At 40.9% G+C, this 16241-nt stretch overlaps 1 protein-coding gene across 1 annotated transcript in view; it reads right to left on the minus strand.

Annotated features, from left to right (window-relative positions):
* Nucleotides 1–1536: 1536 nt before the first annotated feature.
* Nucleotides 1537–16241, minus strand: part of LOC308284812 (serotransferrin-like) — a gene marked incomplete at both ends in the record, with an annotated part of 23832 nt that continues 9127 nt past the window's right edge. Inside the window, 11 exons of the mRNA XM_080725539.1 lie at nt 1537–1577; nt 3651–3834; nt 4363–4532; nt 5653–5720; nt 8972–9113; nt 10598–10762; nt 11034–11057; nt 12045–12141; nt 12912–13072; nt 13319–13469; nt 15159–15325. Of these exons, the coding sequence (XP_080581665.1) occupies nt 1537–1577; nt 3651–3834; nt 4363–4532; nt 5653–5720; nt 8972–9113; nt 10598–10762; nt 11034–11057; nt 12045–12141; nt 12912–13072; nt 13319–13469; nt 15159–15325 (1370 nt within the window). The remainder of the gene's footprint in view (nt 1578–3650; nt 3835–4362; nt 4533–5652; nt 5721–8971; nt 9114–10597; nt 10763–11033; nt 11058–12044; nt 12142–12911; nt 13073–13318; nt 13470–15158; nt 15326–16241) is intronic.

The following is a 16241-nucleotide window of genomic DNA, read 5'->3' on the forward strand; positions in this document are numbered from 1 at the left end:
TTTTTGAGATGTGGATCTCAGTCTTTTCAGCTTTGTGATGTATACATTTTGAGTAAAGACAATTAATATCTACTTATGACCCTCTGCACTCTAGCAATTAGTGCACCAGCCACCTGCTATAACTAGCCTATCAGTCATTGGTTTGATTGATTGAAGAGCATATTAGCAGTTTGCAATAGAAAAAAGGACAGTTTCATGACAGCACAAATCTGGTACAAGGTCAGCTGAAAGGAGATCCTAGTAAGCTTTACAGCTTATTTATACAGGAACCACTTTATATATCTCATAACATTGAAAGACAGACGGATAGAACATTCAAGGTTCAAGGTTGTACTTTATTGTTATGTCTTTTGTACAGGTACATAAGAGTAAAATTTGTTCCTTCAGACAATGCAGTGGTATTATCAAAATAACAGCAAAGATATAATAACAGCAAACCACATCTAAAGGTAACAATACTAATCTAAAAGGGGTAATAATAATAATAAGATGTAGAAAGATGTAATGTAAAGTAAATAATAAAGAACATAGTACTTTACATAGGATAACATCAATTACAAAAGCAGAAAAATTGCTGCTTGGTAATTTTCCAACCCTTTTTTCTTTCACCTTTTGGCAATCATGCAACTTCAATATGCTTTAATGTACAGACTCCATTTCAACGTAAAAATGTAGGGCTATCTTAGGGCTTGAATCGCTGTTATACAATTTTTTTTATTACCTTTAGATGTTTAAAGCTATCCCTCTTCAAACAGCGTGGTATTTTCAGCTCAGTGAATGCATTAAAGGAACACTCCACTCAACCTTTTGCTCACCAACATGTAAGGTTATCAGTGGTAGAAAGTACAGTAACAAAGACCATTAAAGGACAACACAAGGGTTCATATTTTATATTGTAATTAGAGAAAAGAAAAAGTGAGTGTTAAAATGTTTTAATTTGCTTCGTTCTATTGTTTTACCGTGTTTACCATGCTAAAATGTGGGGCATGCGTATGCATGGGGGCATGTGTACAAGTGGCTAAATATGTCTTTTTAGACACAATAAGCAAGCAGTTTCTTTATTGCTATTCACAGTAACACTTCCAGCCCCCACAAGTCACATCCAACCATGAAAGGTTGCGTTGTATCTTGGGAATGGGCTTATTCTGTGTAAAATGACATATTTAGCCACTTGTACGCATGCCCCCAACCACTGAAATAAGAATCTGTAAAACAATAGAAAGAAGTAAATGAAATAATTTGAACACTCATCTTTTATATTCTTTAATTACAATCTAAAATATGAACCCTTGTTGTAAAAAACTAAAGTTGTCCTTTAATTGCATGCCCTCTCGATAAGTAGAAGTTGGAGTAGACGACGGCATGGTTGTATAGAAAAAAGAATGGTATTTTCCATGTATTCAAAGTAGACAACGAGTGAATTTCTATAAACCAATCATTAAAACAAATCCTGGGGTCCAGAATACTGTAGGTATTCATGTTGAACCTGCCTTTTATCTCTTTTTCCTTCTGATTCTTCTGGGATCTCCATTAGTTTTACTGCTGGCAGGAATGGAAGGTGCATGAATTCTCCAGAGCTAGTGAATAAGGAGAAAATTACATTTAGTGTATTTCTCTGTGTATTAGCTATTTTCAATATTATGTTTTAAAAATAATAAATGAAAAAAGGAATGGTTTACCGGTGATGCAACATGTTGTGAGCTTTGAAAGATTGTGAAAAATTTGGAATAACTTTTTAAAACGTTAAATAACACAGATCTTCTCTTATTGGGGTCCCTGTGGTGGCACAACATCTTTCCAGATGGGTGTCTTTGGCCCAATACAGTATGGGAATAGATCTTTCACTAAGCCCCTCCCACTAACTGCGATGATTGGACCACAGCGTAGCAAAACACTTCCTCTTACAAGTTGGCCCCTCCTCCCATTGGATCCCATGTTATTTAGCCTTATTTCAGATGATGATTAGCGGTATTAATATGAAAAACATTTATATTACAATAACGCCATGTTGAAACTTTGCTGCAAAAGTGATTCTGGTACCCAGAACGTTTGATGGTAGCATTTTTTTTATTTTGTATTATTATATTCCTTTTCCGAAGCCAAAATCTGACTTGGAAAAGTGCATGCTGTGGATTAAGTTATGTGGCAGACGTCACCACACATTTCACGCCAGAGATATCAAATGTTTTATAGAATTATAAGCAATTCACATGTTAAGACACATGTAGCCTTCATTTTAAGCAGTTTATACTTTTTTTTAGCTGTTGTGTAATGGAGAAACACCACACCAAAAGGACGGTTGGTATCTCATCTGTAGGCTACTAAGTTTGAAGCTCAACACATACATCCCATGGATAAAGAAAAGTGTTACATTCACTTGTAGATATATATTTATTAAGAGCTGCTAAAATTGTGTTTGCCTGGCTCCAGCCCATAGACCCGCCCAGAAATCAGGCTAGCTATTTGTAGTCTTGCTTACCCTGCGTCCTGTGGTACACAAAACTATGTCCCATGATAATGCAGTTAAACAGAGTTGATTAATCTGAGATGAAGTAAATCCATACTGCTTCTTGATAAACACATAAGTGTATATTGTTTGTTAAAATGTCATGCACATATTTTCCCAGTACATATGACAGGACTTGATGAAACTCACATGCCGCCCAGGTGATGTCCTATATAACACTAATCATTATTATGACATGAATCGTCATCCAAACGATAAACTGATAAAGTCAGTGATGTTGGCATGCATCTACCTGGCTATACAACAGAGAAATCAAATAAGTTGTAGTGCATCATAAACTAAATCAGTGGGACTCCATAGACCATAATAACAACCCAATTAATTTCTTTAAAATATATTTGGCATAGTTTATTCTAGACTATAGTGGGAAATACAACAGCATGTTACCTGTTCATTCAGCCTTATATTCCTTAATCAACATAACAATGCAACATATTTGTAGTCATGGGTCATGGTGTTTTAGGCGATACAGTGTATTCATATCGGTCTGAGTCGTGTAAATAGTGTAAAACGGCTCTGTGTAGCAGCCATACAGGGAATGGAATGGTCCAGCAGCCAGAGATAGCCTATCAAATGTTTTCCCTGTATTATAAACACAGTTGTTTTTGGAGCTGTGTGGAACACAAGCTCCCTATACGTGGCCGTGTGTGTGGGTCTGTCTCCGTGTCTGTCTGTCTGTCTGTCTGTAGCCTACAGGACCTTTTGTGACCACACGAGGGCGCTGTTGTTCAGGCCAGGCACACACACACACACACACACACACACACACACACACACACACACACACACACACACACACACACACACAGCTCCACTTCGAACAGAGGTTCGATTTTTGTTTTAATGCACACATGCACACATTTTCCCAGTGCATGCCAGGCCTTATTGACGGATTTGGAAGAGATCTCGAAGCTCTGGGTCCAAAACTGAATTAATATTTAATGTGTAAAATCCATGATATTTACATTAAAGTCAATGAGGCAGCTGGAAAACTGTCCGAGGTGGCGCGGGAGAGGGGAGAGGGGCGGGGCTTAGCGAAAGGTCTATTAAAAGTATATAACTTGTGTGTAGTTTGAAAATGAAGTAATCTCTGTCAGTTCTTCATCCATACTGTAATACCAACCTGAGGCAGTGTGAGCACACTCCCTGAGGGAGTTCATGGCAGTCATGTAGTCAGGTCCCAGGAATCCCTCAAAGCTTGTACCAGCTGGTACCTTCTGGAGGCACTTGGTGCTGCTCTTGAAAAGAGCTCCTTCACCCTGGAACATTCTGAACGAGGGATTGGTGCCGGAGGCACCAAACTTGGCCTGGACAGAAACAGTGAGCAGGTTAGTCTTTTCTATACATTTCAATCATGTGTAGGCACTACTTTTCTTTTCTTTTAATTCTTTAGGGTGAAATCTATCACTATAGAAATCCATGCCATAAAGTAAAGTTGTGTTATATATAAAGATATACATCCGGCGTATTCACCGTACATTACATCTATAACTATTCATTTAGCGAATGTCTGTCCGCCGTCTGTCTGCAGTACTCTGATGTCCCTGGACATGGAACACCATATATGGTTAAAAAGATCTGCTCCCAACCGGTACTCCAACATTACTTCTGAGACTCCTACATTCAATCCCTCAGATACTGTGCACACCCCTGTGCACCCCCCCTTTCGGGCACAGGACTAGTTTATATGCATTGTTAATTAATATGGTGTGTCTCGTCTAAATAAACAAATAAAGTAAATGTAAAGTAAATCAACATTTGCAAAACGTTTCAAAAACAGCCAGGCAAACAGTGAGAGCTCAAAGATGAGCTCTGCCAGGAGTGCTGCCACCGACCTGCAGGGAGACCAGCACCGACACCACCTTATCACGTGTTTCTGGACGGGTCACCACAGCGTGAGCGGGGACCTTGGCCAGGTTGCATGAGGCGTACTTAGAGATTTCGACGGGCTGATCAGGCTGATTAGGACAGATCAGCCTGTAGTTTTCAGCATGGACATTCACGCCTTGAGAAGAGAAAGGAAACGCAAGGTACATCATAGGGTTAGGGTCAAGTGAAAAAGTTCATATCAATCTCTGGAGGGGGGCTGTAATTGGTAAAGAGAAAAAAAAAAGATTTTATTAAAAATCACACCCGTGTGAAGTGGAGCTGTGTGTGTGTGTGTGTGTGTGTGTGTGTGTGTGTGTGTGTGTGTGTGTGTGTGTGTGTGTGTGTGTGTGTGTGTGTGTGTGTGTGTGGATCATGTGTACCGTTTTTTGTGACATTTGAAGAAAATATGTAGGAAAAGGAGCAAAAAGTGTGTTTTGGAGAAAATTCAAGATGGCGGAAAATCTATCATGGCGCAAATGGGCGTGGCCTATATGGGGAGATGCGTCATGACCCAAGGAATCCAGGGAAAAAATATTTTTAATTTTCCGACCTACGGTTCAAGAGTTACAGGCCAAAACGTAAAGTGGGGTGTTATGGCGCCACCATGCGGCCAAATGACACAATTATTTTTTATTTAATCCTTGAAATCATTATGAACCTCCTCTCCAAGTCTTGAAACTCTAGCCCCTATGGTTTGCGAGAGACAAATAATTGAATGTGAGTTTTTGCGATTCCCATTATAAGTCAATGGGGAAAATTAATTCACTAATAAATTAATATCAATTAAACTATAGAACCTTTCTCTTAGAAAAGTAATAGCCCACGATTCCCGAGTAAGCCGGTCGATTTGACATATGGCGCGAGTGTGTGGTGGCAAAACTGTGGGACTAGTGGCGTGCCGAAGTTTAGGAAGTTCAGGCTACATACACACAGACACACACACAGACAGACAGACAGACAGACACACACACAGACCCACACAGCCACGTATAGGGAGCCTGTGTTTCACACAGCTCCAAAAATATATTTATTGATATATTGTGCCAGTTTAACCACTTTAAGCCTGACCGTCCCTGTGTGTCATTATTGTCAAAAATAAAAAATGTAAAAACATATATTTTTGAACATTTTCAAGAATAACAAATATAGCAGATCTACAAGGCTATGTCTATTTGGGATGGAACGGTTTCCTTGGCATGGAGCTGTTTAGGAGAATCCCTGCGAACCAGAGAGAATGTGGGGAGTAGAGCTCTTACCATCACTGTTTTCTGCGACAGTGGTGTGTTTGACGAAGGCAACATCTCCAGCACCCTCAGCAAGACATCTATGGCATTAACAATAGAAAGGAATGCAATGTATTAAAGCTCTATTATGACTTTTATTTTATTTTATCCAGTCTGTATGCTTAATGTGTGTGCACGTAACTAAAATCTGCATGTCCCATGACAACAGCTGTCACTGTTGAGGTGTCAATGCTGTCTGAGAGATTTGATTGCGATCAGAGGAGATCGTACCTAGTCCGTTGATCAATCAGTACTTTGATGTAAACTTCTCTTGATATATTGTAACTCTTCCTGACTTTAAGGGGTGTCACATATCTCACTTTGCAGTCTGTCTGTACTCCCTGACATTTATATTGGACCTGTATTTATAGTGACTGTATTCTATGCTAAGAAATTGAGTATACATAACGTGCGTAAGGCGGAGTTAGGGCGGAGTATTGCTCCAGATGACGTATTTCCGGCCGCCATGTTTGAGGGACGTCACTTATAATAATAATAATAACAAGTGCACTACAACGTTTACAATAGGCTACATATAACCTATCATGACGATACTATTACTGTGTGTAATATTGAGATAGATTGTAGGCTACAACATTTATCATCAAAATAAACCATATCAAAGTGTGCAGGACATTTCTCTCTCAAAAGTCAAAATAACAACCTTCCTATTTCTAATCCTGGTAAACATCATCTGTCTGACAGACAGCGTCCATGTTCAGCCGGGCCAGATCTTTTCTCTTTTGTAAAACAAAACCGTTTGCTCAATCTCATTGCAGGCTTAGCCTATTATATATTCAATATAGGCTATATATATATTTTTTTTTAATGCCAGATTTACTGGCCGCAACGCGGCTGCAACCTCCCGTGTAATATGCGTTAGCCGACACTTCAGTTGACGCTGCCTCTTGACGCTGATCATCCCAGACTGAGAGAGATCATCATGGTCAAGCTAGCATCACTTTGCATTGAGAGAGAGCATGATGAGCTCTCTCTCTCTCAGCACTTACACGAATGTAACTCTATCAATCAGAACATCATGGTCAAGCTAGCATCACTTTGCATTGAGAGAGAGAGCGTGGTACACTCTCTCTCTCAGCATTAAATGAATGTAACTCTATCAATCAGAGAGAGTGACAGAGAGAGAGAGAGAGAGAGAGAGAGAGAGAGAGAGAGAGAGAGAGAGAGAGAGAAGGTGCAGCAGGAGACGTTGCATTGCCGATTAAAATATAAACTCTTTAGGCCTAAACCTAGCTATTTATTAAACCACAATCGAATGTTGTTTACTTGCATAACGGGGACACTTTTTTTAATTGTATTTTATATTTAGTCACTGGAAAATGTTTCAACATCTGATCTCTCAGTGCTGTTGCCTCAAGTTGGAAATGAGAACATATTAATGCTTCAGTGCACTTGTTAAGCACCAACAATGCAACACTGTCCACCTATTACTAAATTAGAGTGACAGACACCCAAGTTAGAGATAGGAGAAGAGTGATCTAAGCCACACACACTCAGCTCTTGTGGAAATCTCCAATTCTGGTCTTCTGTTGTCATTTTTTTTTTCTCCAGTCGGCCTTTTGCTCCGTTTTGTCTTAATTGAATTAATTGTTTTGTAGATACCTGCTGTGGCCAGGGGCGCCCGCTGGCCTGGTGGTCAAGGCGCATACCACATACTACGCTATGATGCCTGCTGGCGTCGCCGGTTCGATTCCCGATCCGGACGACCTTTGCCACATGTCATTCCCCATCTCTCTCCCCATTGACTGTCAGTCTACTGTCCTATCAAATAAAGGCATAAAAAGCCCAAAAACAAATCTTAAAAAAAAAAAAAAAAAAAGATACCTGCTGTGGCCATCTGTTATTTGATTGATTGAATACTTTAGTCAGTACACATGTACACAAATGTACACAGCTAGCCTACACACCACCTCACCGACAAGAAGCAACTACAGCCAGTCTTTTTTTTTTTTTTTTGACTGGTCCCCCTCGGCAATGGCGGCCGAAGTGGGCGGAGTTAACTCCAAATCGGCACGTGAAACGTCATACGCTTACTGTCTATTCTGCGGTCCCACCGTGAGGTGGTCAGGCCTGGCTGTCTCCTGTATCCTGCATTTTTGTTTTTTATGCTGTATGCTATCTTTTGGACTTGTTCTGTGATGCCTCCTGAATAAATGCTGCAAGGATCTTCTACCTCATCATCTTCTCGGAATCTATATTCTTTATATTTTAGTTAAGGTTCTATATTTCTTTTATTTATATTTAGAGTGAATTTCTTATTTATCAGGGGAGTCCCCAGTTAAAATATGGTTATTTTGGGGGTCGCAGCCAGAAAAGGTTGAGAACCACTGATCTAGACCAGGCCCATTGCAAGCTGCTGTACTCTGTCCTCTACCCTGAGCCATCCCACCCTAGCATAATGAGCAGGGTGGTGGTGTTAGGTGAAGTTAGACGAGTGCTTCTGCTCAGTGTGTATTCCTACTGACCATTGAGGAGTTCTGTACAAAAAACGTTGACTTTTTTGATTACTCTAGTTGCCAATTTTTTACTGGAAGATTTGAACGTAAAATACAACTCAGGTAGGTAATTTTGTTTATTCCTGTGATAACAGTGTCCCCCACTTTGACTGTGAAGCCATCTGCCTTGCAGAGACCATTTAATGGAATTAATCCAGAACACAAGCAGATTGCTGTGATTTAAAGTTATCTAGAACCAGCACTATGTGCGTCATAATTCCAGTAGGGGCGAGATCATCCTACAACCTACGACCCGGTTGCGACCTGGTTGGTAAATCTGTATCATTATAGTTTTATTCCAAGGCAACATCTGCTCTTTAATGCACGAGAGGGAGAGGGCTCAAGATTGCACTTATAACACAGGGGTTGTGCAGTCTTCTCTGAAAGGCAATGGCATCTGGCACGGTGATTGGTTATATTATTGTAATGCCCAAACCACACCTATGCATAATGTCACAGGTAGCGCAGGTGTTTTTAGGGATATAGCAGGTGTCCAAAATAGTAACTTATCTGCGAGACAGCCAACAAGAACAAATTGCAGTCACAAGCTGATTTCATGTCGTTCACATTAGGAACAGTAAAGACCCTAGTATGCTTCCTTGCGGAACACCACAGCGCACTGGTAGGAACAAGGACAGGGTTTCCGTTCACCTCCACCACCTGTTCTCTCCCCTCCAAATAGGAGATACATTTTTTCTTTGTTTTTTACAGAAAGAAAGGGTAAAACATTTGTATTATTTCAGCATGACTATACAGGTCATAGGCCCCTGCAGTACCTGAAGGCCCCGGCATAGCCGTAGTAGCGCTCATCACCGTTGGGTTGGCATTTGGCACTGCCATCATCACTGCCAATACACTGCTGACACATTGAAGAGCCTTCAGGAGATCCAGGAGCACAACCACTACTGAAGAACTCAGCTTAAAGAGAGGAGACACTCAGTCAGTGGTCAATCAATCACTGTCTCACAATTTAACATTCTATAAAGAAATCTCTAGCAAACTCATTCAATGTAAAACCTAGTTCCCTGAAAAGTATTCAGACATTCAGAGTCAGACAAGCATTCATCATGAATCAGTCTCTAGTGGACCTGTAAACAAGCACACATGACATGATTAACAGCATCTCTAGTGAGTTTGTTTAATTAATTAATTTACTGAGTAAGCAAGTAATACATTAATTTAGGTACAGTAAGTGATATCTTTTGGGTAAAACAAAGTGTTTTTTGTTAAAAGGTTAAACACTATATTCTGATAGTGTTTGTTCAGTAAAATTTAGGGGTCTATTCAAATTCATCAATAACATCAGATGTATTATTATTGCTTGATGCAATCAGTTGCTAATCAGAAAGTAGCTTTCACAACTATCTCTGCATCGTGGTGTACAACAGTATGTTCACACTTTTAGTGAGATGCTTACTAGATGTCACATCACTGTGGGCGATATGAGCACCCTGGAAGGATTTATAAATGTACCCTATTTAAGTAAGCAAGCATGAGGCAGCTTCATACAGTATGCAAGTACACCCTCTGGACATGACACTAGCATGTCATAGGGACTCAACCCCAATCCAAACCCATGATGCTAAGTACCATGCAAGCAGGGAGGCATTGGGTAGCATTTTTAGTCTTTTGTTTGACTCGGCTGGGGATTGAACCCTGACTTCCCAGTCACAGGGCAGACACTCTAACCACAAGGCCACTAACCTATAAAAACTTTTTGGCATCTTTAAAGTGTTAGTTCAGCTATTTTTGACATAAAGGTGTGTTAAATACTTGCCATTAAAATAGTGGTTACAAATGTATTAATTGATTACCAGAGTCCCATGGTCAGAGTTCTGGTCAGTTTTAGATGAATATTAAGTAGTTCCAATGGGGTGGGGGCCATTTGGCGTGGCCCAATCATTTAAAATAGATTAATCCATAAAACTAGCGTCATTTGTATTGTTGGCCTATTTCTACCATATAGAGCGAGGTTTCGTTCTGATCAGCTGACTGCAAAGCACCTTGTTTTGTGGAAATACGTTGCAGCGGCGTAGTGATACTGGACACAAAAAAATAGTACCATGTGACAGAGGGGTCAAAGTTGAACGAAAGTGGGTCTATTTGGTAGAAATAGGTCAACAATACAAATGACGCTAGTTTTGTGGATTCATCTATTTTTAATGATTGGGCCATGAGCCCCTGCCAAATCACTGGAACTACTTTATATGCATCTAAAACTGACCAGAACTCTGACCACGGGACTCTGGTAATGGATTAATACATTTGTAACCACTATTTTAATGGCAAGTATTTCACACAGCTTTAAGTCAAAACTAGCTGAACTAACACTTTAAATTGTGCACTAAGATGAGAGAGCAAGAGCAAGAGAGTATGTAGGTAACAATTCCACAACTGCTTACTGTAGCTACAGTTGCCAACACGTTTATGGATGTGGCTCATGGGGATGTTCCAGCCTGCAGTTTTGCCACGGCCAGTGTGGCAGGACTTCTTGCCCTTCAGGTTGGCCCAGGTCACCCCAGACATACCCTTCACCACGGCTACAGCGTAGTAAGAGGAGGCTGATACTGTGGGTGAAGGATTAGACAGACTAATGTTAGCCAAAGAAACATGTGGTGCAAAAGGTTGTTTAGTTATTACTTATTACAAACTATAGACTGTGACCTCAAGGTTGTGCTAGCTAGAGAAAGGCCACGAGGTCACTAAAGGGTTCATCCTCCATGGAGCATTAGGGTGCACAGTAAATTATATATTTTAGGACAGACTGTCATTAGTAGCTTCACTACAAAATACATAAATAAAGTAGTAGTAGAGAAAGGTGTAAACTACAGTACTTACCACCATTGTTGGTACTGCATTGTCCTGTCAGGATGGCCAGAGATGTAAACAATATTATTGTTGACATAGAATAGAATCATATTAGTTTACAGTAGAGAATAGAGAATCATAGTATACACAATCTAGTATATAGAGAATCATTAGTATACATAGTATAATATGTGTCACACTGGTTTTCCTGGACTTCAGTTTCACCTTTAACAGCCATCATCACACAAACCCTGACAGACCAACTGTCACTACTTGGACTTGGGAACTGGGTGTTTTGACAAAAATTGGTAAGGCTGATGGAGTTAATACATTTAAACTGATGATTTTACAGTGTAGATTGGGGTCCCAAGAGAGAAAGATACCTAATGCATATCAAACTGAAGGTCCTTGAAATGAAAAAGATGAAAAATGTAAATCTTGAAAGTGTTCATGGCCTATCTATCTAACTGCTGAACGTGGCAGCCAATCAATCAATTTTGTCTGGCTGGGTCAATCGAATTGAACCAACGTAGCATACTTTAAAGGTAGGGTAAGTGATATGTTTTGGTTAAAACAAAAAGTGTTTTGTTAAAAACATTTAAAAACATAATATTATATTCTGATAGTAATCATTGAGAGTGTTTGTTCAGTAACAGAGGTCTCCCCATCTCTGCAGCTCTTTTAACAAAGAGAAACTATATTTTCAGGTGAGTTGCAAAATTCAGGAAAGAGTAGGCCTACCCATTTATCAGCTTAGATTTTATAGTGTTCCATTTCCAATTTTGTCGGCTCATCATTTCTTTGTGTCATCACTTCCAAATCCACTTTTTTTAAATCTGTATGTGAATTCACTTTGCATCCTAACCTGAAAATGCATTTTCTGTTTAATAAAGAGCTGGAGAGACACAGAGACTCTTGTTAATGAACATTCACTCTATAATGAGTACTATCAGAATATAGAGTCATTTAACACTTATAAAAAGAAAAGATAAAGTTATCTTCATCATACTGCTCCACCGTGGCAGGTATAAGATGTGTTACCTTCATCATACTGCTCCACCATAGCAGGGACAAGACCACATTTTCCAGCTGTGTAGACATGTCCTCCGTCCAGGGCCATGGCATCTGCCTCGTTCCTCTAGGAAGCAGACAGGAGAATGCAGTCATTAGGATTCTTTATGTGTTTATGTTACTCTAGGACAGGGGTGTCCAAAGTGCGGCCCGGGGGCCAAATGTGGCCCGATGACAAGTTTTATACGGCCCTCGGCTTCATTCCTAAATTGTACTATAAACGTCCCTCCAGCACCGTCAAACAAGAATATTCTATTGTATAATTTGTCAGGATTCCTTGTTGTCTCATTCTGAAGGGGTCAAAGAAAGGCTATTTTATCTTGCACGTCCGGTTACATTTGGTAATGTGAGTTACAGTATTTGTGTTTTGTTCAGAGTACACACCTGACAAAAGACCACCGATATTAAATATTGATAGTAGTTAGATAAAATGTTTTAATTGGGTTGCATATGTATGTGACTGTGTTATGGTCCGACCAAAAAGTACATTTTGTCAGGAGATACTTAGTCGGCCCTTGGGAGTTTTAATATTTTCTTTGAAAAAGGTTTGGACACCCCTGCTCTAGGAAGCTGATCTGAGGCCATGGTTCTCAGCAGGAAACCGATGGATTGTACACTCCAAGTAGGGAATGAGACTTTGCCCCAGGTGAAGGAGTTTAAGTATCTCTGTGTCCCTTTCACCAACCCCATCTAGGGTACAGGCACTGAAGACGCGGAGGAGAGAACACGCCCCCAGCGCCCACAGCGTCCTCAGCGGGAATCCAACCCAGGACTGCTGTTTATATTTCTGTCTAATAAAGTATTCAATCAAAAATATTACAATAATACTATGTTTACCAGTATCTTCTTCACACAGTCCTCCACTGTGGGGGCGGTCTGACATTTAATCCGGGTGGCGCCATCCTCCATGTCGCTGTCGCTCCACGAGTGGCAAGTGTCATTCTGATCCTGTCCCACAGCACACCATGTGATGCCACTTGAAGTGGCATCAGTTGACTCTGGAAAGCAAAGAAAAAGGGAAACAATCAAACACAGTGTGGTCGGACCAATGCAAATTGTGGGTTGCAGCCGTTAAGACCAGATGTATATGCAGTGTGTGGAGTAGCAAGAATTTGAAGATAATTCCAGATGGTGGAAAACGCAATGGTGAAAATATAGGTTGCATCATGAACCGAGGAATCCAGGGGAAAATAAATGATGAGACTACGACCTGCGGTTGTCGTGTGTGTCTACAGTACACTTACTTTTGTTCAGGGAACGGATGATGCTCATGTACTCAGCGCCCAGATACACAAAGGCATCAGTGCCAGTTGGCAGCTTCACCAGGTTCTTTGTGGAGTCCTTGAACATCAGGTTCTTGCCCCCGGACGCATAATAGGAGAACAAGTCAAACACCTGCAAGGCACACACAGCAATGCAATAGTTATTTATCGATGATTGTGTCTCTGGGTTATTTAAGATTAAGATTCAGAATATGCGAAGAAAATGTTGAAGAAAACATGAAAATTGTAGATAGTAATGCTTTGCTATTATATGAAGCCAGATCTACAAGCTCTTCTCTATCTGTAATATCTGCATCAATTAACACAGCGGTTCCCAACATGTGGGCAGGGGCCCACTGGTGGGCTGTGATATTGCAAGTGGGCCCCCCAAATAAATGATTTTATGATAATATTACAATTTAATTAAAATTCAAAAGAATATCTATGTAAAAAAGTCATGTACGTTTTTCCTTTAAAACCACAAGTTTTCATTGTGATACCGATCAAATATCTTATGTTATAATTCCATTGAGCCAAACTCGGATCACATCTGGAGCGTGTAGTTTGTGCAATTAATTCACATTCATTTAACGGCTGTTTGTGTCAAGAGTAAATCCACACAGAACGCAGATATTACGCAGGGATACATTTCAAGTCCCGTTACAGACTTTAAACAGGGAGAGAGACCGCCTCTCTCTCCCTGTTTCCTGTCTGTCTCCACTAAATTCTATCAATAAAGGCATAAAAGCAACAACAACAAAAGTCCCCCACTTTTTTTCTTTTTTTTTTTGACTAGACTGGCATTTTTTTTTTTTTTACTAAATTTTTATCCCACGATTTTTGTAACCCATTTTTTCACCCGGTGCCAATTGCCTAAGCTGTGATCCTGGGCTCTACTCTCCCTCTGCCAACCTGGGGAGGGCCCCGAACTGAGCTCATGCTTCCTTCAATGCATGAGGAGTGAGCAGGCCGCTTCTTATCACCTGACAGGGGGAGCTTCCCCGGTTGGACGTAGCGCGTGGAAGGAACACGTTATTCCAACCAGTTCCATTCCCCTCCATCAGGCGCCCCGGCTGGCCAGGGGGAGGCTTTATAGAGACCAGGATTACTGCATGTTTTTGTGAGGTTATCTACCCTAGGAGACACGGGGAGAACATGCAAACTCCACACAGAAAGGCCCTTTTGCCAACCCCACCTAGGGTGTGGGCACTGATGACGCGGAGGAGGGAATATGCCCCCAGCACCCACAGTGTCCCCCGGCGGGAATCGAACCCAGGACCTTCTAGCTGTGAGGCGACAGCACTACTGACTGCGCCACCGTGCCCCCTAGACTGGCATTTTGAGCTGCGTTTCAAGTAGGGTTGGGACGATATGAAAATTTCATATCACGATTATTGTGACCAAAGAAATGTTGACTTATGATGTTATCGTAATAATCAAAATATCCCCAACATCCATTATCATGGGGTGGAACATTTGCCAAGAAATAGCAGATCGGCTATTTTTTGGAAAAGAGATTGGTAGTACGTACAGTATGTTATAAGTACGTTTTACCAATAGAGGGTTTAAATGGTACCGGATATGCAGCTCGGCAAATAAAAGGTGAATTGATCCCAGTGCATGACGGAGGACGATATCACGATAAATTAAATCTCCACGATACGATTATCGTGAGTGTTTTTTATCACGATAAACAATAATATCGCTTATAGCCCCATCCCTAGTTTCAAGTAGGGCGTTAATTAAAAATGTAAAAAACACATCAACAAAAACACAAAAAGGTTTCTGCCCGACATCAACGATATTTCGGTGTTTGTCTTACGTCGAGAGCTGAGTTGAGTCTAGTGTAGATGAGGTCAGCCACTCCTTGGTCCATGCGGGTGACCACAGCGTGAGCCGGCACCCTGGCCAGGTGACAGCTCTTGTAGCTGTCAATGCTGGCTCTGGTGCCGTTCTTACACAGCAACTCATAGCTGCCCTTCTCTTCATCTGGAAAAACAAACCATATTGGATCAGGCCAGGGGTGTCAATTGGGTATGGCAGGGGTATGCAGCTGCCATACCCTGGGTTCTGAGGGGAAAATAAAAGTTACTTCTAAATATAAATCCATGAATGTCTCTTTGTCTATCTGTGCTGGTTATTATGTTGTTAAATTACAGTAAAATAACTACAAATGCTAAATTTAACAAAATGGTCACTTTAACAATTAAGGTATTATAATTATATTCTCCACACTTGTATTCTCCCCATCTTGACAGAATGGTATATTCCCAGGTTCTGTAGGTCAGCTGCACAGGTGCAGTGCAATGCATTATTGTTAATTGTAGCACGTTTACTAACATGACAAGTTTAGCTGCACTTGAACAACTGTTCCAGGCTGCCATGTCCAGCCCAAGAAACCATAGAAACTGGGGGAAAAATAGAATGTACTTCTTAAAATAAATGTATCATGTCTGTTACTAAGGTATGGCAACATGACTGGTGTCTTGCACGCTCGCGAAGGTGCGCGTGCAAGACACCAGTCATGTTGCCATACCGTAGCTTTTTCTGAACTGACGCCACTGGATCAGGCTTTGGAGATACTGTATGGGGGTGCCAATGCCATAACCTTGGTTGCTTTATAGGCAAACATCAGTGTTTTGTACTCTGTGGCTGTGCAGGCAGTAACTGAGCCAATGGAGGGAGCAGAGAAGGGGGGAGACATGCAAACATTTTGGCTGGTTGAAGACCAAGCGTGCTGCGGCATTCTGGATCATTTGGAGGGGCTTAAGTGCACACAGGCCAGTGAGGAGCGAGTTACAGTTAGTAGGCAAGTTTTGATATTTCTGGATAAGGAGCTGGGCTGATTCCTGGGTGAGGAAGGGTCTGATCCTTCGAATGTCATAGAGTGTAAACCTATGGGATT

Source organism: Nannobrachium achirus (genome assembly GCF_963921795.1).
Source record: "Nannobrachium achirus genome assembly, chromosome: 5".
NCBI classification, from domain to species: Eukaryota; Metazoa; Chordata; class Actinopteri; order Myctophiformes; family Myctophidae; genus Nannobrachium; species Nannobrachium achirus.